Source organism: Eurytemora carolleeae, unplaced genomic scaffold (assembly GCF_000591075.1).
Source record: "Eurytemora carolleeae unplaced genomic scaffold, Eaff_2.0 scaffold157, whole genome shotgun sequence".
In the NCBI taxonomy this organism is placed as follows: Eukaryota; Metazoa; Arthropoda; class Copepoda; order Calanoida; family Temoridae; genus Eurytemora; species Eurytemora carolleeae.
The window spans coordinates 11244-37899 of record NW_019396052.1 but is presented as its reverse complement, the minus strand read 5'-3'; the positions used below and the strand labels follow the sequence as shown (position 1 = coordinate 37899).

At 33.3% G+C, this 26656-nt stretch overlaps 2 protein-coding genes across 3 annotated transcripts in view; both read right to left on the bottom strand.

The window, feature by feature from the left end:
- LOC111705665 (potassium voltage-gated channel protein Shab) lies at nucleotides 1-6434 on the bottom strand. The gene is made up of 8 exons (XM_023478291.1): nucleotides 6324-6434; nucleotides 6047-6142; nucleotides 5047-5126; nucleotides 4546-4663; nucleotides 4053-4157; nucleotides 2464-2566; nucleotides 1840-1950; nucleotides 1-1068 (listed from the first exon to the last, which is right to left on the bottom strand). The coding sequence occupies exons 1-8, from the start codon at nucleotides 6354-6356 to the stop codon at nucleotides 857-859; spliced, it is 858 nt and encodes a 285-aa protein (XP_023334059.1). The 5' UTR covers nucleotides 6357-6434; the 3' UTR covers nucleotides 1-856.
- Nucleotides 6423-26656, bottom strand: part of LOC111705652 (uncharacterized) — a 21925-nt gene continuing 1691 nt past the window's right edge. Inside the window, exons 2-15 of one of the 2 annotated variants that reach the window (XM_023478273.1) lie at nucleotides 17675-17763; nucleotides 17168-17288; nucleotides 15792-15858; nucleotides 15090-15164; nucleotides 13416-13478; nucleotides 13146-13199; nucleotides 12496-12570; nucleotides 11985-12039; nucleotides 11264-11320; nucleotides 10363-10418; nucleotides 9134-9217; nucleotides 8579-8684; nucleotides 7553-7651; nucleotides 6423-6520 (exon numbers count right to left, since the gene is read on the bottom strand). In XM_023478273.1, coding sequence (XP_023334041.1) covers nucleotides 6440-6520; nucleotides 7553-7651; nucleotides 8579-8684; nucleotides 9134-9217; nucleotides 10363-10418; nucleotides 11264-11320; nucleotides 11985-12039; nucleotides 12496-12570; nucleotides 13146-13199; nucleotides 13416-13478; nucleotides 15090-15164; nucleotides 15792-15858; nucleotides 17168-17288; nucleotides 17675-17752 — 1071 coding nt within the window. In that variant the 5' untranslated portion in view covers nucleotides 17753-17763 and the 3' untranslated portion in view covers nucleotides 6423-6439. Of the gene's footprint in view, nucleotides 6521-7552; nucleotides 7652-8167; nucleotides 8223-8578; nucleotides 8685-9133; nucleotides 9218-10362; nucleotides 10419-11263; nucleotides 11321-11984; nucleotides 12040-12495; nucleotides 12571-13145; nucleotides 13200-13415; nucleotides 13479-15089; nucleotides 15165-15791; nucleotides 15859-17167; nucleotides 17289-17674; nucleotides 17764-26656 lie in introns of those variants that run through there. The other variant, XM_023478281.1, reaches the window with a different exon arrangement.

Genomic DNA, 26656 nt, shown 5'->3' with positions numbered 1-26656 from the left:
TTAAAGAATATGATATTTTTATTTTTAATTATTTACAATTTTATATTGATCTCTGAGGAAACTTTAATAAACGATAAAATAATGTCGGAAAAGTTATATAATTAGAGATGGGCATCTTTTATGCTTGTTTTCCTAGCTACATTTAAGACTTAAACCATGTTATAGAATATGTTGTAGGGCTGAGTTTTGTTAACACACGGTTGTTTTTAAAAATTATAATTATATTGAATCGTGAATATAAGGAAAAAGTAAGTAAAAATTCTGTACATTCGTCTCTGAGCCGAAACTATTATAATATGTAGTTTCTTTAAATTTTTTGTTTTGTTTTCAGACTTCTGAAATTAAAATCTACGCAAATGTGATGAATCCCAAAAAGGAAACTCGGGAGTTTCCGTCAAGTTTCAAACAATTACAGGATTTAAATAACTGGATTATCACAGAGTGGGATACATTTATTAATTATCATTCAAATATTTTTCTGTAAGTTCCACTTGGATGGTCTTGTCTTATTTCATTTATCTTTGTTACACGACACTAAAAAAATATTTAAAGTCGCTGATTTTGAACAAAGGAATTAACAAAAGTAAAACGCTTACATGTAAATTTAGAAATTTTACGATGAGTTTTTTGATCTTTGGTTATTATATCAAGAAGAATTCATAGTTTGAAATATCTAAGATAAGAAAGATATGAGGGTTTAAGGCAAATAATCTTACTTTGCCTGGTATACCTCGTCATTTGCACAGTTTTGGGCCTTGACATTAATGTTTGATGGTATACGTTTTTGTAATTATTATGGAAAACAACGATCACTCTGGTATCGTATGTATTAAATCTGAGATGAGGACGGACGGATTTACTCTTTTATTTCTCCGATACTGATAAGGAACCTTCTCCTCTCCTGCTCCTCCTGGATCTTCCACTTTTCCTTCTCCACCTTCCTGGCCAGCTGAACCTGCTTCTTTTTCGTCTCGTTGTAGAACTTGGCGAAGTTGTTGACCACGATGGGTATAGGCAGAGCAATTACTAGTACACCAGATATGGCAGTAAATACACCTATCAGCTTTCCTACAACAACATTTTATAAAATACAAAATTGTATTCTATTTATTTTACAAAAACACACATTTCTTTCTACTTGAGAAGTCGAATTTTTACTATAGTATATATGGAAAAGATACTAACCTAGAGCTGTAGTTGGATTAGTATCTCCGTATCCTACAGTTCATATGGAGAAGATACTAAACTATTGCTGTGGTTGGATATGGATAAATATCTCCGTATCCTACAGAGGAGGAGACACAATAACCTATGGCTGTGGTTGTATAAATATCTCTGTATCCTACAGTTCATATGGAGAAGATACTAACCTATAGCTGTGGTTGGATAAATATCTCTGTATCCTACAGTATATATGGAGAAGATACTAACCTAAACCTTTGGTTGGATAAATATCTCCGTACCCTACAGTATATATAGAGAAGATACTAACCTAAAGCTGTGGTTAGATAAATATCTCCGTATCCTACGGTATATATGGAGAAGATACTAACCTAAAGCTGTGGGTGGATAAATATCTCTGTATCCTAAAGTATATACGGAGAAGATACTAACCTAAAGCTGTGGTTAGATAAATATCTCCGTATCCTACAGTATATATGGAGAAGATACTAACCTATAGCTGTGGTTGGGTAAATATCTCTGTATCCTACAGTATATATCAAATCAAATCAAATCAAATATTTATTGCACGAAGATTAGAATTTATACAATATAAATATCACATAGAAAAGTATAATCCTCGTGAGGGAAAATTAATCTGGGGGAGAAGATACTAACCTAAAGCAGTGGTTGGATAAATATCTCCGTATCCGACTGTACACATGGTTATGATGGCCCACCAGAAGGTTGCAGGGATAGACGTATATTTTGAATCCGGTTCATCTTTCTCTGTACAAGAATTTCAAATATTTCAAGGGAACATATTGATAAATCCAAGGGAGTTATAAAGAAATCAGAAGCCGGAACTTTTGAGTTTTGAATCTTAGGATTAAGCATTGATCTCCATCTTATCCTATGTAGACCTTCGAAATTAATCTAATTCCTCTTCAACCTTCAGTTGTGGTCATACTAAGCATGAATAACCTTAATTGAGAAATCAAACATTAGTCCTCAAGTACCCACATTGGATATCGAGCTCAAAGCCTCAAACCTTCAAGATAAACGATACTCCACACATAAGTTCCGATTTCCGACCTCAGAGGATTAAAATAATAGGAATTTTCAGCATTGAACCTTTCCAGAAAATAATTGCATCCACAAAGAAGTTTAATCTGCTAAGGGATGGAATTCAAATCTTTCCTTCATAGGGAACTTGAATTTAACAAGGAAATTTTTGAATTTATAAAAGATGATTGGAATCTTTTATGGACAATTTTAATGTATGAAGATGAAGTACATAACCTGCAAAGTAGCAAAGACTAGAGAATATGAGAACTCCCATCCCCATGAATAAAACGAGCAGAGCGAGTTCCTTGTAACTATGTGTAACTGTGTATGCAATAGACTGAAATAAGGGAAGAGTAAATATTTATATTTTTTATTTACTGCTTCTAAATCTATTCTACATAAATTAAAAGCGACTAGAGCGCTTAATTCTTCAACGAGGGTAGAGGATGGCAAAAAAGGTCAGTCGGAGTTAAAAAATAGTTTATAACTTCTTTAATACTTGAGCTGCAGATTTTTAATTGAGTCTTGCCACAAACAATTTTTTTATTCCTTTTTAGTTGGAACCTTATAGTGTAAACCTTTGGTATTTCAAATTAATATTTGTTGATCTATCAAAACCCATAGTTTGAAATATGATCTACGACATTGGGTGGAAAAGCTATAGGGACTAAGTTTGTGGCAAAGACTTAATTCTAGGGTTTCCATTTTTCCGGAAAAAAAATTTCCATTTTGGAAATGGAATGATCCGGAAATTTGTTGCGTAAACCGGAATTCAGGGATAATTCCGGTATAAATGGAAACCGGAAATTTTTCGTAACGATCCGTAATTCCGGAACAACGTTCCGGAAATTTCCGTTTTACGGGAAAAAAATCGTTCCGGAATTCCGGTTTTCCGGAACCTTTTCCAGAATGGAAATGGAAAAAATTTCCGGATCATTTCCGTACGTAAACCGTAACCCGGAATTGCGGTGGAAACCCTACTTAATTCCTTTTGGGAAAGTTTTGTTATCCATTGTAAAAGGGTACAGGATAGTCAAAAGGCCAAACTATGAAATATAAAAATTTAAAATAGGTCATAACTTGTTAAATATTAGAGATACAAATCTAAAATAGGTCATAACTTATTAAATATTAGAGATACAAATCTAAAATAGGTAATAACTTGTTAAATATTAGAGATACAAATCTAAAATAGGTCAGAACTTGTTAAATTTAGAGATACAAATCTAAAATTTACCTCTTTAAAATAAAATGTTAGATGTTTAAAATATTTCACAATTGGTATCCTTGAAAGGTTGGCATTTTTCACATGGAGATCTGTATAGCTGGAGTCCTGTACTCCTGTAGTCCTGTATACACCTGGAGTCCTGTATACCTGTAGTCCTGTATATCTGGAGTCTTGTGTACCTGGAGTCCTGTATAACTGAAGTCCTGTATACCTGGAGTCCTGTATACCTGGAGTCCTGTCTGCCTGGAGTGTTGTATACCTGGAGTCCTTTATTCCTGGAGTCTTGTATTCCTGGAGTCCTGTATATGAAGTCCTATATACACCTGGAGTCCTGTATACCTGAAGTCCTGTATACCTGAAGTTCGGTATACCTGGAGTCATGTATACCTGGAGCCTTGTATTCCTGGAGTCCTGTATATGAAGTCCTGTATACACCTGGAGTCATGTATACCTGGAGTCCTGTATACCTGGAGTCCTGTATACCTAGAGTCCTGTATACCTGTAGTCCTGTATACCTGAAGTCCTTAATACCTAAAATCCTGTATACCGTGAGTCCTGTATTCCTAGAGTCCGGTATACCTGGAGTCCTGTATACCTGGAGTCCTGTTGAATGTCTCGCTAGTTTGAATATTCTCATGATCCTCATAATACGGAAAACAGAAATTATTCTCCGCACATCATCAAAATCTTCATTATCCTCCTGGACAAGTTTAAATAGTAAAACAAAAATGTAGGATCTGTTTTATTTTCATCTGATGTTTCTGTAAAGAGAATCTGATAAAAACCGGTTCACACAGACCACGAACACAAATTAGTCTTTTTCAGCCTGGTTTTATTACAAGTAGATTTTATTTGTAAGATAGATTGTCAGATAGTGAATGTCTGTGTGTACAATCTATATTGGTTCTGAAAAGACGCCGAACGTGTTACTGAAAGCTGATTGCATTCGACGCTACAGGACAGTTGTAACAAAGAAGTCAAGGTGCTAAACCAGGTGCTTCCTGACCTAGGAGAACACGGGTGAGAATGTCTGTGGTCCGTGGAGAAAGGTTAATATCAAATAAAATTTATTATCCTACTTATCCTACCGGGATAATGTTGGACTCCATGATCAGAGCTGTAACAAAGTAAGGAAGGATTGCTAGAACATCAACTATATTCATCCCATCTTTTACAAATGCACATTTCTCAGGAGCACCCATAAATCTTAATAAATAAAAGATTATATAAAGAAGAATAAAAAAATGAAAAAGAATCTGAAAATATGAAATTAAGAAAATAATGACAATGTATAAATGATTAAAAAAGAGCGAAGAATATAATAAAACGAAGAAAAAGAATCTGAAAATATGAAATTAAGAAAATAATGACAATGTATAAATGATTAAAAAACAGCAAAGAATATAATAAAACGAAGAAAAGAAACTGAAAATATGAAATTAAGAAAATAATGACAATGTATAAATGATTAAAAAACAGCAAAGAATATAATAAAACGAAGAAAAAGAATCTGAAAATTTTGAAACAAAAGAAAATGGACAAAACTGAAGAAGCTTCTTCCTTTGAAGAGAGAGGAGAAAAGAATAAACCTGAGAATGTATTCAAGTGTGAACCATGTGATACAGATCGCCTCTATGATAGATAAAGTTGGGTTATCAGTCGGGTTACCCTGAATAGAGTTGGGTTATCAGTCTGGTTACACTAAGTATAGTTGGGTTATTAGTCGGGTTACCCTGAATATAGTTGGGTTATTAATCTGGTTACCCTGAATATAGTTGGGTTATTAGTCGGGTTACCCTGAATAGAATTGGGTTATCAGTCGGGTTACCCTGAATAGAGTTGGGTTATCAGTCGGGTTACCCTGAATAGAATTGGGTTATCAGTCGGGTTACCCTGAATTTGGTTGGGTAATCGGTCGGATTACTCTGAATATGGTTGGATTATCAGTCGGGATTTCCTGCATAGAGTTGGGTTATCAGTCGGGTTACCCTGAATATAGATGAGTTATTAGTCGAATTACCCTGAAAAGAATTGGGTTATTTGTCGGGTTACCCTGAATAGAGTTGGGTTACCAGTCTGGTTACACTAAGTATAGTTGGGTTATTAGTCGGATTACCATGAATAGAGTTGGGTTATTAGTCTGATTACACTGATTATAGTTGGGTTATTAGTCGGATTACCCTGAATAGAGTTGGGTTATTTGTCGGGTTACCCTGAATAGAGTTGGGTTATTAGTCGGGTAACCCTGCATAGAGTTGGGATATTAGTCTGGTTACCCTAAATCGAGTTGGGATATCAGTCGTATTACCCTGCATAGAGTTGGATTATCAGTCGAGTTACGCTGACTATAATAAGGTAATCTGTCTGGTTACCCGTAATAGAAGTTTAGTTATTAGTCTGGTTACCCTGCATAGAGTTGGGTTATCAGTCAGGTTATCCTACATAGAGTTGGTTTCTCAGTCGGGGTCCCCTGAATATAGTTGGGCTATCAGTCGGGGTCCCCTGAACTGTTGGTATGCCAGTCGGGTTTTATTGTTTCAGTTACTTGATTGATTAATAGATTAGTCGATTTATTGATTTACAATCTACCTTCTCATCTGGAGGTCCAGCTAGGTCTGGTAGTGTGTTGATCACCATTGCAATTGTAGAAACAACCACAAATATTACAGATACCATTGATACAACCTAGAGAAACTAATTCTCAAAACAAAATATCAAAAGCTTAATATTTTCAATTTTATTTTGCATTTGTGAATAATTGTTTAGATATCAATTTCTCATTAATGAATATCCACAAGAAAAAATTAATTGAAAATACTTTTGAATCTCGACGGAAAGAAATGGTTTAATAAAATGCATGAGTTTCCTTTGCTGCGATGGAAGTATCTGGTTTCTCCATGATATCCCAGATAAACTGTTGATATCTACCACATCTACCCCTACTCCAACTATCTCCAGCCTAAACAGGAGTCAGATAAGTATTCAAGTATCTGGTTTCTCCATGATATCCCAGATAAACTGTTGATATCTACCACATCTACCCCTACTCCAACTATCTCCAGCCTAAACAGGGGTATTCATTCAAGTGTCTGGGTCTCCATGATATCCTAGATAAACTATTTTTAAAAAGGGGGGTGGGGGTGGTGACGGTTTATGCGCTCCCCCCCCCCCCGCTTCATTCCCGAACCCCCTACTATACTATAATTAAATTTACTAAATAAATGAATAAATGGGTTTTATTTTATAAGTGAGCTTTCCTAAATATTCCAAACCTGCTGATAATAAATTCGTGAATTAATCTTAAATATATTTAAGTTTGCTTTCTAGCAAAAGTAATTTAAGTGTAGTTGGTTTATATATAATCGATTTATAGTCTTTCAATAATTACGTTGAAAACAAATTTTATAATTTATTTATGAACAGGCCAGTCATATTCAGTGTATATTGTATGATATACATGTAGAAACTATTTTTCTAAATTTACAAATCCGCGAGTATTTTTTTTCTAAAATCTGTGTCCACAACCTTTAAATTTTGAGACCGAAAATGACGAAAATATCTTCATCATCACTTATTTATGCCTATGCAGGCAAGAAAGATATTTTTCTGAGGGTTTGTTTGAATCCAATGAACTCAAAAAGGTATAAACCGATCGAGCTCAATATTTTTGTAGGCTGATAAATCTAAATCTTCTAAATTCAAATGATAAAGTAAAATTATACAAGGACAACTCGATATTTGTTGCTGTTATTATTTTACAATTTTTGAAGAAAATGACAAGCAAGTAAAGAAACGTTTTAATGAGTGTCCTGGTCCCCCGAAATTATACAGGGTTATCCACAAAGGATCAGACTTTAATAACAACCTGAAATATATAACAATCTGAAGAAAAAAATAGATCCTCGGCATTAAATACAATTTTTAAAATACAAACTTAAGGAAATGACCAAAAAGAATTAAGCTGACAGATGAAACATTTATTTACAAGCAATATTATTGATTAAATTCCCTTAGTCGTCTCTGAAGTCTTATCCTTTGCTGACAAGTTGGTAACCCTGTATATCATATATATATTTAATGATTAGTCCTATTTACCACTGTTCTTGTATTTTCTGCTTCCTTCCTGATTTCATCCTCCACATATTCTTTCCTGATCATATATTTGGTCTGACAACAGCTCTCCAACCATAGATCCTGATACATACATCATATTAAACTAAACTGATCATATATTAAGTCTGACAACAGCTCTCCAACCATAGATCCTGATACATACATCATATTAAGCTAATTTATCATATATTTAGTCTGATAACAGATCTCCAACCATAGATCCTGATACATATTTCATATTAAACTAAACTGATCATATATTTGGTCTGACAACAGCTCTCCAACCATATATCCTGATACATACATCATATTAAGCTAATTAATCATATATTTAGTCTGATAACAGATCTCCAACCATAGATCCTGATACATACATCATATATTAAACTAAACTGATCATATATTAAGTCTGACAACAGCTCTCCAACCATAGATCCTGATACATACATCATATTAAACTAAACTGATCATATATTAAGTCTGACAACAGCTCTCCAACCATATATCCTGATACATACATCATATTAAGCTAATTAATCATATATTTAGTCTGATAACAGATCTCCAACCATATATCCTGATACATACATACATCATATTAAACTAAACTGATGATATATTTAGTCTGACAACAGCTCTCCAACCATAGATCCTGATACATACATCATATTAAACTAAACTGATCATATATTTAGTCTGACAACAGCTCTACAACCAAAGATACTGAAACATAGAATAAAAATTTAATTTAGACTAAAAAATGACATGGTTTAAGCATAACTTTTTTTCTAAAAACTATCGATATCTATCTATCGATAACTATCCTAACATGCAACCAAACCAAGTTTTCTTTTGTAAATTCGAATCAACAAAACTAGAAGATATAACATGTCGAAAAGTTGCACCTATTCCTCTAAAATAGTAATGTGATATAATTTTTTTTTTAAATCTACATCCCATTTAACGGTGCTGGATTTGTTTACGTGGAAAAGTTTGAATAACGTTTACCTGAATTCCCCAATACTCCAGATCACTACTGAACGCCATGACACACATTTCATCAATGATATGAAGACGACCCGTTCTGTAGTAGTTTAAAATTGTTTTAAACGATCTAACACAATCACAATTAAATTAGAAAATTGTATTTGTTGTATTTTTTTGAAAGGCAAACCAAAGTGCATGCATTTTTATAAATGTCGTCTACGTTATGGAGTTGATAATTTCCAAAGGTTTATCTCTTATTTTTAAAAATGAACAGAAAACTTTTTATTATAATTTCCTTTGCGTTTTACAAATTACAAAATCTATATCGCCTTTTAAAAATAAAGCAGAAGTAATGGAACAATGGTTAATAATCATCGAAAATAACAATTGTCTGCATTACTTGCATATCACTTTAATAAGTTTATCAATCAGGGCGACTTGGTTTGAGCTGCCTTTTTTTTTAAAAATATGCTTCATTAACTGCAATTATTAAAATGCATACATCATAAATGATAGCTGTATTCTGATTATAAAAAGTTTAATAAGTTTTTATCAACATAATCTAATTGATTGTCCCTAGGGTGGCGATCAAAGAAAAACTCGTTGTCAATAATAGAATAAAAATCTGCCAGCGTTAAGATCTCTTCGTGTGAACTTGCTCTAAAAATGTTATCATATTATCGTCTAGAAATAATTTTAAAAAAAATATTTTATTCTATTTGAGTTTCAGTATCATTAAAGTTTCCCCAACAATAACTAGTGAGACCCGTAAACACTGTGAAGAGGAAGACGACTGAAAGTCCTAATTTATGATATTTTAAATAGTTAAATAAAAATGAAACACAGCAATTAAGCAGTGTACACTGTACGTAGAGTGACCCATTGTCTTTATAAGTAGACTTTGAACCTTCTGGTAAAACTACTTACATCACATCAAAATCAAATAAACATAAGATTGCTTAAATATCTTATTTCACAGTTTTATGTGGCCTACTTTATGAAACCTCGGCTTGAAAGGGTTTTAGTTATATGAATTCTCGTCATAAAAGGGTTAAAGTTAATTGAATTCTCGGCATGAAATGGTTAAAGTTATTTGAATTCTCAGCAGAAAAGAGTTAAAGTTAATTGAATTCTCGACATAAAAGGGTTAAAGTTAATTGAATTCTCGACATAAAAGGGTTAAAGTTATTTGAATCCTTGTCATAAAAGGATTAAAGTTATTTGAATTCTCGGCATAAAAGGGTTAAAGTTAATTGAATTCTTAACATAAAAGGGTTAAAGTTAATTGAATTCTCGGCATGAAAGGGTTAAAGTTATTTGAATTCTCAGCATAAAAGGGTTAAAGTTATTTGAATTCTCGGCATAAAAGGGTTAAAGTTAATTGAATTCTCGGCATGAAAGTTATAATGAATTTTCGGTATAAAGAGTTAAAGTTGTTTGAATCATCAGAATTAAAGGGTTTAAGTCATAAAACTCCTCGGCATAAAAGGGTTAAAGTTTTTTAACTGTTCGTCATAAAACAGTAAAAGCTATATGAAACCTCGGCGTGAAAGGGTTCAAATCATATAAATCCTTGGCATAAACGGGTTAAAGTCATAGAAATCCTCGGCATAAAAGGGTTAAAGCTATATGAAACCTCGGCGTGAAAGGGTTCAAGTCATAGAAATCCTCGGCATAAAAGGGTTCAAGTCATAGAAATCCTCGGCATAAAAGGGTTAAAGTCATAGAAATTTTCGGCATGAAAGGGTTAAAGTCATAGAAATCCTCGGTATGAAAGGGTTAAAGTTATCATATGATAATATTTCCTGGATAATTTCCCCAATCTTGTCTGAGGCATCTGTTGAAGTGTGGACCACAAAACCTTGATACACACAAAGAATTTAGGAACGAAGAAATTCGACGTGGCATTTACTTTTTGATATTCTTGTTATAAACAATTACACGTCACACTATAAGATTTGAGGTAACAGATCAAACTAGAGCAATTTGTACGGGATATAATTAAAAATGCATTAACCCTATGACGGCGGGGGGGAGGGTCCAACTCCCCCGTGTTTTTTTCTAAATAACTTAAAAACGGCTTACATTAGAACACTTTAATTTCTTTACTTTTTCAGTGTGAACAAATTTTGTTATATTTTTTTTTTGATGCTTAAGGTAGGTTGGAGGACAGTCAACCTACAGGTCGCGGTGTTTTAAATCGAAATGCATAGTAAATTTTTTTGGATTATGCTACAGGGCTGAAATTTATAATTTTGAAAAGCCACCATGGAAAGTAGATGTATTTAGACGTGTCATATGTTAATATATGTCAAAAGTAAAAATATTTATTTTTGAACATTTTTTCGACGTACATTTTTGAAATCCTCCCTTACACCCTAACCAATAAAGTTAGAGGTCTATTTTTTTGTTAATGACTAAGAAGGCCTTGAAATGTTGGACTAAGGCCATGTAATGTAACAGACTCCTCTATCTCAATTCTAAGGGCAAAATCATATTAGATAAAAATAGCCCAGAAGAGATAGGGTTAAAGGGTTACATGCAGTTATATATTTTGTCATTGTATTGCACACTCGAAAAAGAGCTGTATAATAAGTTTGGAATAACTCAAATTTTTCCCGCTATAATTTGAAGCATTTTATCAGGAAATTATAAGTCCTTTTTATGATTTTCGTGATTATTGGGACTTACTGTAAAAGTATTTACCTCGTGCCTTTCACCACCAACGTTCAGCGTGACCCGTTTATTCAGCTGTCGAGATTTCTGTACACATAAACAGGATTGAACCAGTTTAGACAGAATTTCAAATAATGCGCCATCTTTGATCTTTGAAATTTCTTTTGATCACAAACTTTTAATTCCCAACTTTATTTTTCAATTCTCGGTCAAAAATAGTGTAAAATGCAAGATTTAAAGTAGAGATTGAGATAAAGAATCAACCAGATTTGACATACAGGATTAAAAGTCCTATATCAAAAATCCAGGATTATAAAACAGGATTCAAAATTAAAGAGATGAGAAGTATAGGATATAATAAATCAAGGAAGGATAAATAATTCAAGATTAAAAATTCAAGATTGAGAATTAAAATTGAGAAGACAGGATTTATTTTATTCCTCACAATCCCGTTTGCTATAGCTTATTTTTTCTAGATTTCTATCTAAATTTTTTTTTTAACTGAACTTCATGGATCGATTTCTTATTTAAACAATAAAGCTTAACTAAAAAAGAAATGAATAAAACTTAGGGACAGATTCGTGTATCATTCTGTAAAATTAGGATTACAATGTGTTTTTAGAATTAAAATTTGATTATAGAATTAAAATGTCAATTTATAATTAAAATGTCAATTTAGAATTAAAATGTGAGTTTAGAATTATAAATTATTATATTTTATAATTCTATTGTTTTGTTTAATCCATTTTTCCTGAATTATGAAAGGATCCGGTTTATCCATCCCTTGTTCTGGAGAGCGCAAACCTCTAAAATTGAAACATTTTTCACGAACACTCCCTTTAAAGAAAACATAAACGATTCCCAATATACTGAGGAATCATGGCGCCGAACAAGACTTTTTTTATCTGGTGCATAACGAAAATGAGCCAAAAACTCTGTTTTTTCTAATCCCTATTTCATTGCAACCCAATGTCGTAGACTTCTGATATTTCTAACTATAAATTCTGTTATATCAAAAAATATAAGTTTGAAATATCAAAGGTTTTGAATTTCTCAGGTTGCACAGCAATAAAGATTATAAAATTTTACTTTGTTGCAAAGTCTCAATTTCTTAGTAACTTAATCTAAGAAAACAGTTGCTACATTCTGTTCATTTTCTAACAGAAAAACGACAATATCTCCATCAAAGAGGGTATTGGTTGTGTTTTGTTAATTTTACATTTTGTAAAAAATGCATGACTTTGTAGGAAGAATATGTCCACCTTGGTATGTGAATGTCCTCTGTGTTCCAGCTGACTGATTTCTCAATAGGACGGAGTTTCGTCTGTCCATTCCTTCTGAAATAAAGCAAGAGAACTGTTCGGTTTCATCGGATTGTTTAATCCTACTAAAATATAAAATCTAGCTATAACAAAACTAAAAAAGTGTCAGTTTAAAGGAACTGATTACTCGCCACAAGCTCTAATGTTGTAATCCCTGTACCTTTACAACTTTAATTTATTGCTGGCGGATTTAATAGTTAAAAATATCAAAGATCTTTGACATCAGGGTTTGTATGAACTTATCTTTGCAACCAAATTTTGTAAACATTAGATTTTTCAAATTTTGTCAGAGCTGAAAACTTTAGAATGGGATATCATTAATCCCGATCGGTTATTTAATCTAGAATTAATAACAAGAGGAAAACAAGCATTATTTAATCTGGAGATTAAGAAAAAGAGTGTATTAAGCACTAATCCCGATATCCACCATTCAAAAGTTCCCAGCTCAGATCAAATAATCTTATAAGTTTTAAATATAAAAAGTTTACACCATCAAGTTGCTAAGATACAGGGATGAGAAAATCTCTGTTTGTGGCAAAGACTCAATTCCTTTCTAAAATATCAGAACATTCCTGTTTAAAGAATTATACCTTATTTCTTCTACTGGAGCGAGGATACGATTAGAAACTGATTTTACGAGATTTCTAAATAGAAAACCATCTTTGATAAAAAATTAAATTTAACATTATCATATTTCCAGCACAAGTTTATAATTCAAAAGATCAGAAAACTGTTAAAAAAATGTCGCAAAGGATATTCAATGGTGCCTAATTTTATGAACATGAAAGTAAAAATATAAAAATGAAGACGTTAATAATTCCCACGTTTTGGGGTTACCACTGTATTGAAAAAAGGTTTACTTTCTGTAAAGATTATCCTGCATGGGTTCTCCTCCAGAGTGATTAAACATAGGAACCAGAATACTAAAAACAAAGTAATTTAAAATTATGATTTAATTAAAGGGACTGTCATCGTATTTTTATCATGTAAAGTATAACAGAACAGTGACCTCCAAACCTTCAGCAAAGTCACAAGGGATTCACTTTCATATAGAAGCTTTAAATGGGAATAAATAATATCTCCGAAAAGATGCTAGACAAAGGGTTAAAAGGTACTGTTGTAAATCGGACATGTAAAATCCTTTTGAAATTACAGCTAGTCCCTTTAACTATATGATTCCTGTGATTAGTAATTTAAACTTTTATAATTATTCAGGAAAATTTGTTAACTTCAGCAAGCATAACAGATTTTATTCCATTTAAAGACAATTAATATCCCGCATATTTTCCTGTAAATTGAAAATATTCTGGGATATTATTTCTCATAATTTTCCTGGAACATTTTGTGAAGCAATGTTCCAGAAGATTTTCAAATTACACTTCTAAATTCTAAATTCCGGATTTTTTACTAAATTTATCGGATTTTAGAGTTTTTTTTTCGAGGTTTTTTGGTTTAAAAAGGGATGAAATTATAGAAGAAACTGCCTTGTGTATAATTTGGGAAATTATATTTTTGCCTCTATTTTTACTTTATTTAGTTTGTTTTCGGTTAAAATTCAAGCCTTTAAATCCCTCACGTACGTATTATAACACAAGGCAGTTGTATAAATAGATATTTGTGTACTACAGCAGTGTGTGCACTACTTATCATATCAAAACAAAGGAATTAAGGCTTTGCCACAAACTATGATTTTCTAATCAGTATATCTTTGGATTCCAACGTCGGAAACCTTAGATATTTCAAACTCAGACTTCTGTTAGATCAAATAATATAAGTTTGAAATATCAAAGGTTTACAACATTTGGTTCTTAAGATATAGGGATTAGAAAATCTGAGTTTGTGACAAAGGCTCAATTCCTTTCCTGGCATATAATAATTCCATTTTAAGAACAGTTTGAGATGTTGCCGAGAAAGAAAACACTCAAATGACCAGACTAACAATTACAATATACTTCAATTTTAAGAAATTAAAATATGTTTTTTGGCGATGTTATAAAAATTTGTCTGATAATTAAAAGAATTGATTTGTGTTTTTGTTTTTTTATGCTTTTGGAACCCAAAGTGTTTTTACTGTTATTACGGTAATGTAATTATCATCAATCATTAATTCAAAATTTGTCAATCATTCAATCCAGATAAATCAATTATTCAATCTAAAAAAATCACCAAATAGTCAAAAAAATCCGATCAAAAACTAATGTACTAATCTTATGATTAATTTGTCCAAGAAAATAAATAAATGACCTTGTATAATCTTCAGGTTCCTCTCCTCTCCATCCTTCAAGAATACTAACCTTGTATAATCTTCAGGTTCCTCTCCTCTCCATCCTTCAAGAATACTAACCTTGTATAATCTTCAGGTTCCTCTCCATTCTTCAAGAATACTAACCTTGTATAATCTTCAGGTTCCTCTCCTCTCCGTCCTTCAAGAATACTAACCTTGTATAATCTTCAGGTTCCTCTCCATCCTTCAAGAATACTAACCTTGTATAATCTTCAGGTTCCTCTCCTCTCCATCCTTCAAGAATACTAACCTTGTATAATCTTCAGGTTCCTCTCCTCTCCATCCTTCAAGAATACTCAGATCATCAAAATCTTCTGGAATAGCTCTAGCACACAAGGACAAGAATATATACTTAGTACTTCAAAAATTTTTATAAAGTCAAGTTTGTCACCCCCCATACCTTTCTTTAGATCACAGTGTTTAGGATTCATGCATGTTCACAGATTATATTTGTAGACGTTTTTTAATCATCGACCAATCTACCAAGCTTTAAAAACAAGTTTTACAAAAATACTTTGAATTACTTTTTCATAAAATTAAAGTGTGTTTTTTTTCTCAACCGTGGAGAGTCCAAATTGTGGGATATTTTATAATTTTCAAATTACCAGAATGTATGTCTTTTTTAATCTAACATGACCTGTATGTTTTTTAAGCTGTTTATGTCATGTAATTCTAAATTTTGTCACCCCAGATCTGAACTTTTGTCAAGAATATTGTTAGTCTTGAACATTTGATCTCGATATCCAATGTGAGCACTTATAAATTTGAGGATCCCTCAATTAAACAGTTATCTCTGCAGAGTAGGACAATCACGGGATATCAAAGAGAAATTACGAATTCTGAATTAAGATGGAGATGAATGCTTGATCTTTAGATATATACAACACACAAGATTTGACTTTTTGAAAATTATTCTTAATATTCTTAATAAATAAATATGTATAATAATTACCTTGATGCCTTTTTCGGTAAAATATTTATTTTGTTTTCAATCTTTTCCATCCTACCAACCGCTGTCTCTAAAAATAAAAGCTTGAATTATCGTATTAAAAGTAATATGACGCGTAAATTGAAATCCTTCCATGTTTTCCACGATTTTTTCCCCAAATGGGCGTAAAATCAGAGAAGCTGTGGCCTGTGAGGTCACAAAGTTGAAGAACATTTTATTTTTCCCTAATCCTTATATCTAGGTTTGATTGTATTACTGTAATATTTGTGTGTTTACTTCATTGCTAAACCTAGTTTTTGGCAAGGTTATTATGCAAGGGAAGTTATTTCAGAGTTGTACGCATCTTTTGTACTACAGTGTACTGACCTTGGGTGGTAATGTAAACACAAAACGGGTGTCGAAGCCTGACATGGGATCCATCTTTCACATAAAAAATCAATGACATATTCTGGTCATAGAAAACTATTATGTGAATTATCAAAATTATCAAAATTTAATATATTTAACCTCCTCGGATACTAAACGAATACTGATGCATCTATTTTTTTACGCCCTGAGAGAACTGGTTTCAATATGTACGCAGAGTACACGCAACCCCAATTAACTTTCCTTGCATTATAACCTTGGCTTTTGGTAAATTACTATTACTATTAAGTTGTAAACGTATGAAAATCAGGCAATATGCTGAATAATCATACAATATACAATATATATTGATATCAATTATTCATCATTAACATTCCTTTCCCCTTTTTTAAGAAGTCCAAAATGTAAAAAATAAATAACTTATTCAATGCAAACTGATCTTAATATCAATCAAATTTAGAAAAGGTGGCTCTACGCTACGGACGCTACAGAGGGAAACAACAATTATTTGATGATTATAAAGGGTTATGGTGAGACTTCAGAGACGATAGTTGGTTATTTATACTCTCTGTTTGCTTATATTTATGATTCCTTGCAACTTTAAACCTTGTTTCTTTCTTTGTCAAATCATCTAACAAGACATTTAAAGACTATATTCATCTAACAAGACATTTAAAGACAGAATAATTAATTTAAACTTGGGATTGTATATTTTAAGAGTTTCAAGTCGTCTTTACAGTCTCATCCTTTGTGGATTACTAATGTACACAATATTTGTTGTATTTTATATTTTTGTAGAAACAGTGTCTTTACAAAGGAGCCGCACCTATGTGCCATAATTCTAAAACCGATAAATCGGCTTTTTCTTCAGCCACAGTTAAATCTTTGAAAAGTAAGGCTATACCAATTCATAGCAAATAAGGCATTTCGTTTACCCTAAACATATCTAAATAAGTGAACGGTCCCTTTAAAAGTAGAAATCAGAAAAATCCTAATCGAATTCTTTTACTTGCCGAGATTGATCTCTAGGTCTGCGATAATACTGGAGAGAGGGATTATTTTCTCCACTAAACCCCAGATCTGATCAAGCTGGTTACTCATACTCTCATCCTCAAACCTTACCTCAGAGTCATCCTAGAGAGAAATAATGAGATAGATAGTTAATAGGTTAATAGCTTACCAGATAGATAGTATCAGATAGTTGGGTATGGGGACAAAAATAGATATCACCAAAAACATCACATTGCAGAAAGAACATCACACATCAATAAAGAACCTAGCTTATCAACATAAAACCAAAGAACAATTAAGTTCACCAAACATATCCCCAGGCCGAACTTAAAGATTTTAAGCCGCGTTTCAAATTTGAGACGCGGCTCAAACATGGTTGGTTCCACTTGAAATTGTAGTAAGTGTTCAAGATTTCAGCCGGCGCTCAATTGGATCCGGTTTTTGGCGGTTCAGCGACGCGGTTTAAATTCTTTAAATTCGGCCTCCGGTGTTTCTGGATACTTTCCAACCTTCTGATGAGGTGAAGACAAGCTTCCAAGCTCCTGTAACTCTGTCCAGGAGGATTCTATTTCTTCCTTCTCTCCCATTCTTATGATCTCTGTACAAAATATTTTGAAATGCATTTTTTTTCTCTTGATTTTTTTACAAATCACAATTCTTAACCGACTAGTAATTGATAGACGCATGTTTTTAATATGCAGATACTCATTTCCCCCAATATTCTTCTTTTCTGTTCACTCTGTCCACTTATTAACTATGTTGCGTTATCTGCATTTCTAACCTCAGTCTAAAGGAATTTAGTCTTTGTCACAAACTCAAATTTGTCAAATCCCTATATCTTTGCATCTTGATGGTTCAAATCTTTGCTATTTCAAACTTATATTATTTGATCTAACAGAATTCATAGTTACTAAATTTCTTTTTAATCAGTGTATCTGTGTGCAGACTGCAGCCTGCTGTTGTAGACCTTTGCTATTTAAAACTTTACAATCTACAAGATGTAATAATCAAGAGTTTACACTATTAGGTTCCTCCAAGGTTAAAGGTTTCGTTTGAGTTAGAGTGTGGGGCTAGTAATCAGATTCCTTTCACTTCATATTTCAAAATTTTTCCATCAATTGTCAAGAATTTACGAGATATTCAGAAATTTTATAATTTTTGAAGTTAACTTTAGACTAGTAAACTCCGTGGTTCCAGTATTAAACTAAACTTCATAATAGATTCCAGGTTCAGACAAGTTTTCAACTAAACTCTATGGAAAGTTTAGACAAGTAATAGATTAAACTCCATTAAGGGTTCCAAGTTTAGACACGTATTAAACTAAACTTTTTGTAAGGGTCCAAGTTTAGACGAGTATTAAATTAAACTCCATTAGGGGTTCCAAATTTAGACTAGTATTAAACTAAACTTCATAATAGGTTCCAAATTTAGACTAGTATTAAACTAAACTCCATTAAGGGTTCCAAGTTTAGACAAGTATTAAACTAAACTCCATTAAGGGTTCCAAGTTTAAACAAGTATTAAACTAAACTCCATTAAGGGTTCCAAGTTTAGACACGTATTAAACTAAACTTTTTGTAAGGTTCCAAGTTTAGACAAGTATTAAATTAAACTCCATTAGGGGTTCCAAGTTTAGACAAGTATTGAACCGCCGTATAAGGTTTCAAGTTTAGACAAGTAGACAACTAAACTCCGAGTAAGGTTCTAAGTTTAGATAATTATTAAACTAAACTCTATAAAGGGTTCCAAGTTTAGAAAAGTATTTAACTAAAATCCGAGTAAGGGTCTATGTTTAGATAAGTATTAAACTAAACTGCATGAACTGTTCCTAGTTTAGACAAGTATTTATCTAAACTCCATAAAGGGTTGCAAGTTTAGACAAGTAGTTAACTAAACTCCGAGTAAGGTTCTAAGTTGAGATAAGTATTAAATCAAACTCCATGAAGGGTTCCAAGTTTAGACAAGTAATGAACTAAACTCCGTGAAAGGTTTCAAGTTTAGACTTGAATGAATTGTTCCAAGTTTACACAAGTATTTAACTAAACTCCATGAAGGGTTCAAAGTTTAGACAAGTATTGAACTAAACTCCGTGTAAGGTTTCAAGTTTAGACTAGTATTGAACTAAACTCCGTGTAGGGTTCCAAGATTAGACTAGTATTTAACTAAATTCCAAAAAGGGTTCCAAGTTTAGACAAGTATTAACTGAACTCCAAAAAGGGTTCCAAGTATTGACAAGTATTGAACTAAACTCCGTGTAAGGTTTCAAGTTTAGACTACTAGATAAATAAACTAAACTGCATGAATTGTTCCTAGTTTACACAAGTATTTAACTAAACTCCATGAAGGGTTCAAAGTTTAGACAAGTATTGAACTAATCTCCGTGTAAGGTTTCAAGTTTAGACTAGTATTGAACTAAACTCGGTGCAACGTTTCAAGTTTAGACTAGTAGTTAACTAAACTCTTTTTCAAGTTTAGACAAGCATTTCACTAAACTCCGTGTAAGGTTTCAAGTTTAGACAAGGTTTTTCACTATGTATCGGGTTGACAAGTAAACCCACAAAGGTAGAATTATTTATGATTGTAACTCAGCAACCTCGGTTGAACTGAACCTCTCTACCCAACCTCAATATACGGTATGTTGGTGTGTACAGGACGAGACGTATACTCTCTACCTTGCTCCGAGTACAATATTAGGCAGGAGCTTGTTTATAGTAAAATTAAAGAAATAATAATGGGAATAGATGCATAGAAATGTATAATACAAAGACAACTTGTAGTCTCAAGTTGAAACTTTAAATAGCTTCCCATGTCACGGAACACAGCAAGTGTGCACAGTACAAGAAAATGTAAGTAAAATTAAAATCTTAAATGTTTTTAATCATAAATCATGCTCATTGTTATGCTCTTGTTTATAATTTTCTAATATATAGCAAAATAAGTTATCATACTTGTGCACTAATTAAAACTAGAGGTGCTACGAGGTTACTATTTCGTACCATTAATGTCGCATAAATTTGATCTTCTAGTTAACTGCATGTCCCGGGGTGTGATGTAAGATTAGAGTTTATTTTGATCTTGTTTTATATTTATTTGTTTAAAGCAAAGTAATCTTGAATCCACCTGCTTTCATTTCTCTTTACCCAGCTACAGGGTGTTCACTAGTCCCTTTACCCAGCTACAGGGTGTCCCTCTAGTCCCTTTACCCAGCTACAGGGTGTCCCTCTAGTCCCTTTACCCAGCTACAGGGTGTCCCACTAGTCCCTTTACCCAGTTCCAGGGTGTCCCTCTTGTCCCTTTACCCAGCTACAGGGTGTCCCTCTAGTCCCTTTACCCAGCTACAGGGTGTCCCTCTAGTCCCTTTACCCAGCTACAGGGTGTCCCACTAGTCCCTTTACTCAGTTCCAGGGTGTCCCTCTTGTCCCTTTAGGGTGTCCCTCTAGTCCCTTTACCCAGCTACAGGGTGTCCCTCTAGTCCCTTTACCCAGCTACAGGGTGTCCCACTAGTCCCTTTACTCAGTTCCAGGGTGTCCCTCTTGTCCCTTTACTCAGTTCCAGGGTGTCCCTCTTGTCCCTTTACCCAACTACAGGCTGTTCACTAGTCCCTTTACCCAGCTACAGAACTTGTAGTTTTTCAATTCTGATTTAAATATCATAATGTTATACATTATCAATTATGAATTTGATAAATAAGATGAAACAAATTCTGTGTACACCATGGTCACAGCTGTTATTTTTTTTTTGTGTCGATACTGTTGATTTATATTATAGTTACATATAGATAGATATATTTCATATATATTTATATTGAATAAATATATTAAAGTTCTATCTATTTTATATTTCAGGAATTAAGCCTGATATCGGCTGAGACGAACCCTGGGAATCATTTACTATTTCAACATGATTTATTAGTACATATATTGTTTTGGATCTGTTATTATAACTTTTAACGCATAACTTTTAATAAACAAAATTGTTTTTAGAAAATAAGATTTTTTCTGCTGATAATATGCATGTTTTGTACATTTACGTTAGGTTACATAGTAAAACATAAATATGTACCCATTAAAGAAGTTGTGAGGACGGCCTCTAAGGATATGTGGTGTATACTTCTCTATAAATATTTAAATATCAATAGTAGAAAAAAAAGACAGTCTGTAATAAATATCGTGTAATACTATATCTGCAAACCTGAATTATGTTGTACATTATTCATCATCTATACGTTTTAAATAGCTATGTAAAACCCTTATCATGATTTATCTTAACTGCACTGTAAGTAACTTAATATCATGATTAGCTTAACTATGTTATATATATATATATATATATCGATGTAAAACTTGTAATTACCTTGATGAACGTTAACTTTTAATATAGAAACCCAAATATATTTAATTGCAATAGACTCCGCTTTGAATTCTGTGCAAGAAGTTATTGTTCCTCTTTAGCAAACAAGTTTATGAGATCATGCCCAGTGGTTTGGTCTTGATAGAATAGTTGAGATCATGCCCAGTGTTTGGCATTGATAGTCTCTGAGATCGTGCCCAGTAGTTTTGCATTGATAGTATAGTTAAGATCATGCCCAGTGTTTGGCAGTGATAAAACAGTTGAGATTGTGCCCAGTGTTTGGCATTGATAAATAACGAGATCATGTCCGGTTTGACATTGAAAGCTCAAGATTGTACCAAGTGTTTGGCAGCAATCAGGAGACTGGGGCCTGTAAGTGCTGCTGATGAATGATGTGGAAAAACAGAAGAGGAAGCTCCAGTGTCCACAAGGAAATTGGGGTTTGTAAGAACATCACGGAGATATATAAGGAACCCGCTGATGGGAAGTCTGTTTAGTCCCTCTTCCTGTCGGCTCTGGAATTTCCCTGGAAGCTGCAGGGTGGACAGCAGTTATTAGCTGATGAACCAAAATGTTTGTGGAAATATCAGTGTCCAGAGTTTGCAGGTCCTGGCTTTTGGCTACAGCGGGCAGGAGACGTGTTTCCACAATAACTATCACAAGCCCAAGTGGGGTGGGGGGGGGGGGGTTTGACGTGAAAGCAGCAGTAGCTAGAAGGGGGTCTGCAGACTGAACTCTGCATGTGTCCAACAACTTATCGGTGTGCAACACCATCTCGCTGGGGTTCTTGAAATCCTAGGCCACCAGGTGATGGTTCTAGAAACAGGCTGAGAAATAAACTGCCAGGAACCTTATCTTCAGGGAGAAGGCCCCAAATAGTGTCCATGAGGGTAGTAGGATGGCGATCCCCCAACCCAAGACGATGTATAACTTAGCTACTTGCTGCCAGCGTGAGAGGCTGTAGGAGGACACTAACTTGGCCTTAAGGTCCTCGAAAGGGGTGGCAGAGGAGGGTGCAGAATTCCAGATCAGGCTTCTGAAGGAGATTATGATGTTTTGCGGAAGTTTTTGTACAATGTGATCAAACTTTGTACGGGATTGAGTGATTTGAGCATTTCAGAACACGGATTCTGTATGAAGAAACCAGGGGTCAGGGTCAGGGGTTAAACAAAGGAGACTATTTTGAGCGATTTTTAAAATTAGTGCAAGGGCAACGCCAAGCACTTCATTTAAAAAATTGAATGTAAAAAGTCCTCTGTAAAGTATTTCTTAAAAAAAGATGAAATGTAAAGCTCATGCAGATTAAGGAGAGAAATCTCCAGGCTTCCTATCAACGAATTAATGTTTACAACAACAACAAATATTTTTGTACGGAGGTACCCATGAGGCGCAACTAGCACAATTTTTGGGGGCAAAATTTTATTTTGTAATGGTCTGGGGGGGGGGTTAGAAATTTTTTCAAAATGAAAGTGCTTTTTAGGGTTTGATGTCGAAAAAAAGAAAATTTTCAGTTGCATGTAGATTTGGCTGTGTTCAATTCAAAATTAACGATATGAGTCAATCAATTCTTTTCATATGTGCGCGGAGCGCCAAAGAAAATTTTTTAAGTACCTGGTTTAATTACAGATATAATTACAAGAAATAATCATTTATATATTCTGAAAAAAAAACATCAAAATACATGTATAATTTTAATCATCTACATTGAAAAAGGGGCGCAGTAACAAAAGTCATAATACTTTTGTCATTAATTACATTTTCATAAATTTCATAAGTCATAAATTACAAAAGTCATAACTTTCATTTTCATAGGATACTAATCATACATTTGTCATAATCATATTTTCATATGATTTCTGTTATATTTTCAAATATGTTTACAACACTTGACATGTTATATTTGTATTACAAGATTTGCTATTTGTCCGACTTAGCAAGTTCACTGCTAGTGGCTAGAGACTTTAGATAATCATCCTATGATAAAAGATACTATGAAAAACATTGGACAGACAATTAAGTAAGATTGGACAACTTTCTTATCACTTATTTCTTTATTATTGTAGGTTGGGGCATGTTATAATGGGGGAGGGGGGGGGGTGAGACCTGCGGCTAGTACAAGCAAGGCCTTATATATCTATCTGCCTTATATATTGGCCATCCTTAGTTTTAGTCAGCTTATTAGGGATTTCCATGATATCTTGATAATTCGTAGGGATCTTTGGCATGGGGTTAAACTTCTGCTGTGCACGCCATACCCTGGTTTTGATGGCTCCAGCTGATCGCATTCCATGCAGTCCTTTCAGGAGGAAGGGAGTTGGTCACCTCTGACAGGATACTCCGTGGAGTATTTGATACATTCCCAGTCATTCTTTCCACTACCTGATTCTCTAGCTGTATTGCTTTCTGTTTCTTCTAATTATTCCCATGATCATGTTCAGGAAGAGAGTCACATACCAGGTTTCCATGTTGATTTCCGAGTAACAATCCTTTTGTTGTAGCTTTTATTGGAACATAACCAGTAGTTTACCTTGTTGTTGCTGTTGTTGAGGTAATACATGTATTGTGGTGAGCATCAACAGCTTTGACATTTTTAGATGTTTACTCAAATCTCACGAGACGATCCATGTTCCATGCAATTTCCGAGAAAAGATAGTTTAGCAGATTTGATTAAAAAAATTGGTATTTTCTACTTTCTTAAACATGTTAAAATGGGATAAATTATGAGAAATGTATGATTTGTATGCTTTAAAAAACGTAATTATGACAAATGGACTTTATGACTTGTATTATCTATGACTTTTGTAATTTATGAAAATTGTAATTTATAACAATCGTATTATGACAAATGTAATTATGACAAACACATTATGACTTTTGTTACTGCGTCGAAAAAGGACAGATAATGTTACGCTTTCTCATGAAGTTATTGAATTTATGATTGATCATTCAAACCAACATTTATAATCATATTTCATTTTCTATTTTATAGAAGTTCTTTCAAAGAAGATAAACAGGTTACAGTTATTAAATATGATAGTCAGCTAGAGGTTTGCCAGGTTCAGTCGCAGAATGTTCTCTAGATTTGGAACCGAGTTTTTGCCACAAACTCAAATATTCTAATCCCTAAATCTTTGCACCGAGTGGTGTAAACCTTTCTATTTCAAACTTAGAATATTTTACCAAAATTTGAAATCTACGACATTGGGTTATAATAACTCTTTTGCTTTTATTATTCCTGACTCCTGTGGACTTTGATACTGATATTCGCCAATCTTTGTTTTCATTCTGGAGGTACCCGTAGCTTTCCATTCGTTTTTTATGCAATTTTTTTCAGATTGCTCTATAGCTTCAAAAGTAATAATTACATGATCCGATATTTTTGTTAAAAAGTAAACCTTAGACTAACAGCTTATGATTTAAAAAAATATTCTAAAATCTTTTAATTTTTTCATACTTTATTAATGAATGAAAATGAGATGTGAAAAATCGAAAATTTGAAAAATCCGGGATATCATTTTTCGACTTACGCTCAATGAATTGGTTGTAACAAAGAGGTATACGGCCTAGATGGAAGAAATGTTCAGCATGAAATAACTGAACTATTTATTTAATTATTTATTTCTTAAACCTACACAATTTAAATAATTGGTACAGAGCTTTCTAATGACACCTTGATTGTAAAAATTGAACGAAATCAAAATTGTTTCCTCAGTAACATAATACCCCTACTGCACAGTTTTTTGGGACACCTCGTATACATATAGGAGTTTTCACTCGATCAGCTGATGCATGTAAACAAGCCGATACACATTACACAGTTTGGTTTGAAAACTGCCTGCGTGAGTTACAGTGACTTACACACACCTCTCCTTGGCTTTCTTCCTTATTCTGTGTAATCATTTTAATGTTCAAAGCAGAGAGGGGGCTCCAGCTATAGCTTGATCCTGTGTCATTCAAATTATATAATATATATCCATTGATAAGTATTTTTTAGTATTCAACTGCATCTTTTATTTCATAGGTTCAGTTTGAGTGTCTGTGTATACTAAGGTTCAGATTAAAGGTTCAGGTTACCGTTCATTCTCAAGTTTAGTTAAGATCTAAGACTCCAGGTTTAAATTTAGTTTCAGGGTTAGATTCAGGGGATGGATTAGGTCTAGGTTTTAATGTAATTCTGAACTTCAGAAAAATGTTTAAGTTTATATTCGAGTTTAAGTTTAAGTTCAGGATTATGTTTGTAGTAAATACTGGGTGATTGTAATACATATTGTGTGCCACGATAACTGTAAACCTGAACTATGTTGTACATTATTAATTACCTATGCTGTAAATAACTACGTAACATGATTAGCTTAACTACATTATATCTATCTATATCTAGCTGATAAGATTGTGTCCATTGGTTTGGCATTAATCACTTAAGAGCTCATGTGTCTGTGTTGACATTGATAGATGATAAGATCGTGCTCATTAGTTTGGCATTGATCATTTTAAGAGCTTGTGTCCATTTTGGCATTGATAGCTTGAGAGCTTGTGTCCATGTTGACATTGATAGATGTTATAAATCGTGCCCATTGGTTTGGCATTGATCACTTAAGAGCTTGTGTCCCTGTTGACATTGATAGCTGACGAGTTGCACCTGGATTGAAACAGTTCTGGAAGCAGTTTTACAAGTACGGTTCGGGTTTGGGTTCAGGTTCAGATTGCGGTTTAGTTTAGATTTCAAGTTAAGATTTAGATTTCAGACAATGGTTTAGATTTCAGGTTTAGGTACAGATTACAGGTTTAGGTACAGATTACAGGTTTAGGTACAGATTTCAGGTTTAGGTACAGATTACAGGTTTAGTTTAATTTTTCAGATTAAGTAAAAGTTCAGAGAAAAGTACATGTTAATGTTTGATTCAAGGTTAGGCTAAGGGATTTGTTATACTTAGGTTCAGGATTTGGTGTTGGTTTAGGTTCAGAATTAAAGTTAGAATTTGGTGTTGGTTTAGGTTCAGAATTAGGCTTAGGATTTGGTGTTGGTTTAGGTTTAGAATTAGGCTTAGGATTTGGTGTTGGTTTAGGTTCAGAATTAGGCTTAGGATTTGGTGTTGGTTTAGGTTTAGAATTAGGCTTAGGATTTGGTGTTGGTTTAGGTT

What these genes read in the sequence shown, in the direction of transcription:
- LOC111705665 (XM_023478291.1), bottom strand. Translation starts at nt 6,356, where the DNA reads ATGGAGAAACCAGATACTTCCATCGCAGCAAAG. An exon ending in ACACTTGAATACATTCTCAG is followed by an intron (nt 4,664 to 5,046) that starts GTTTATTCTTTT and finishes TTATTTATTAAG; the next exon opens with ATTTATGGGTGCTCCTGAGA. An exon ending in TAGTCTTTGCTACTTTGCAG is followed by an intron (nt 1,951 to 2,463) that starts GTTATGTACTTC and finishes ATTCTTGTACAG; the next exon opens with AGAAAGATGAACCGGATTCA.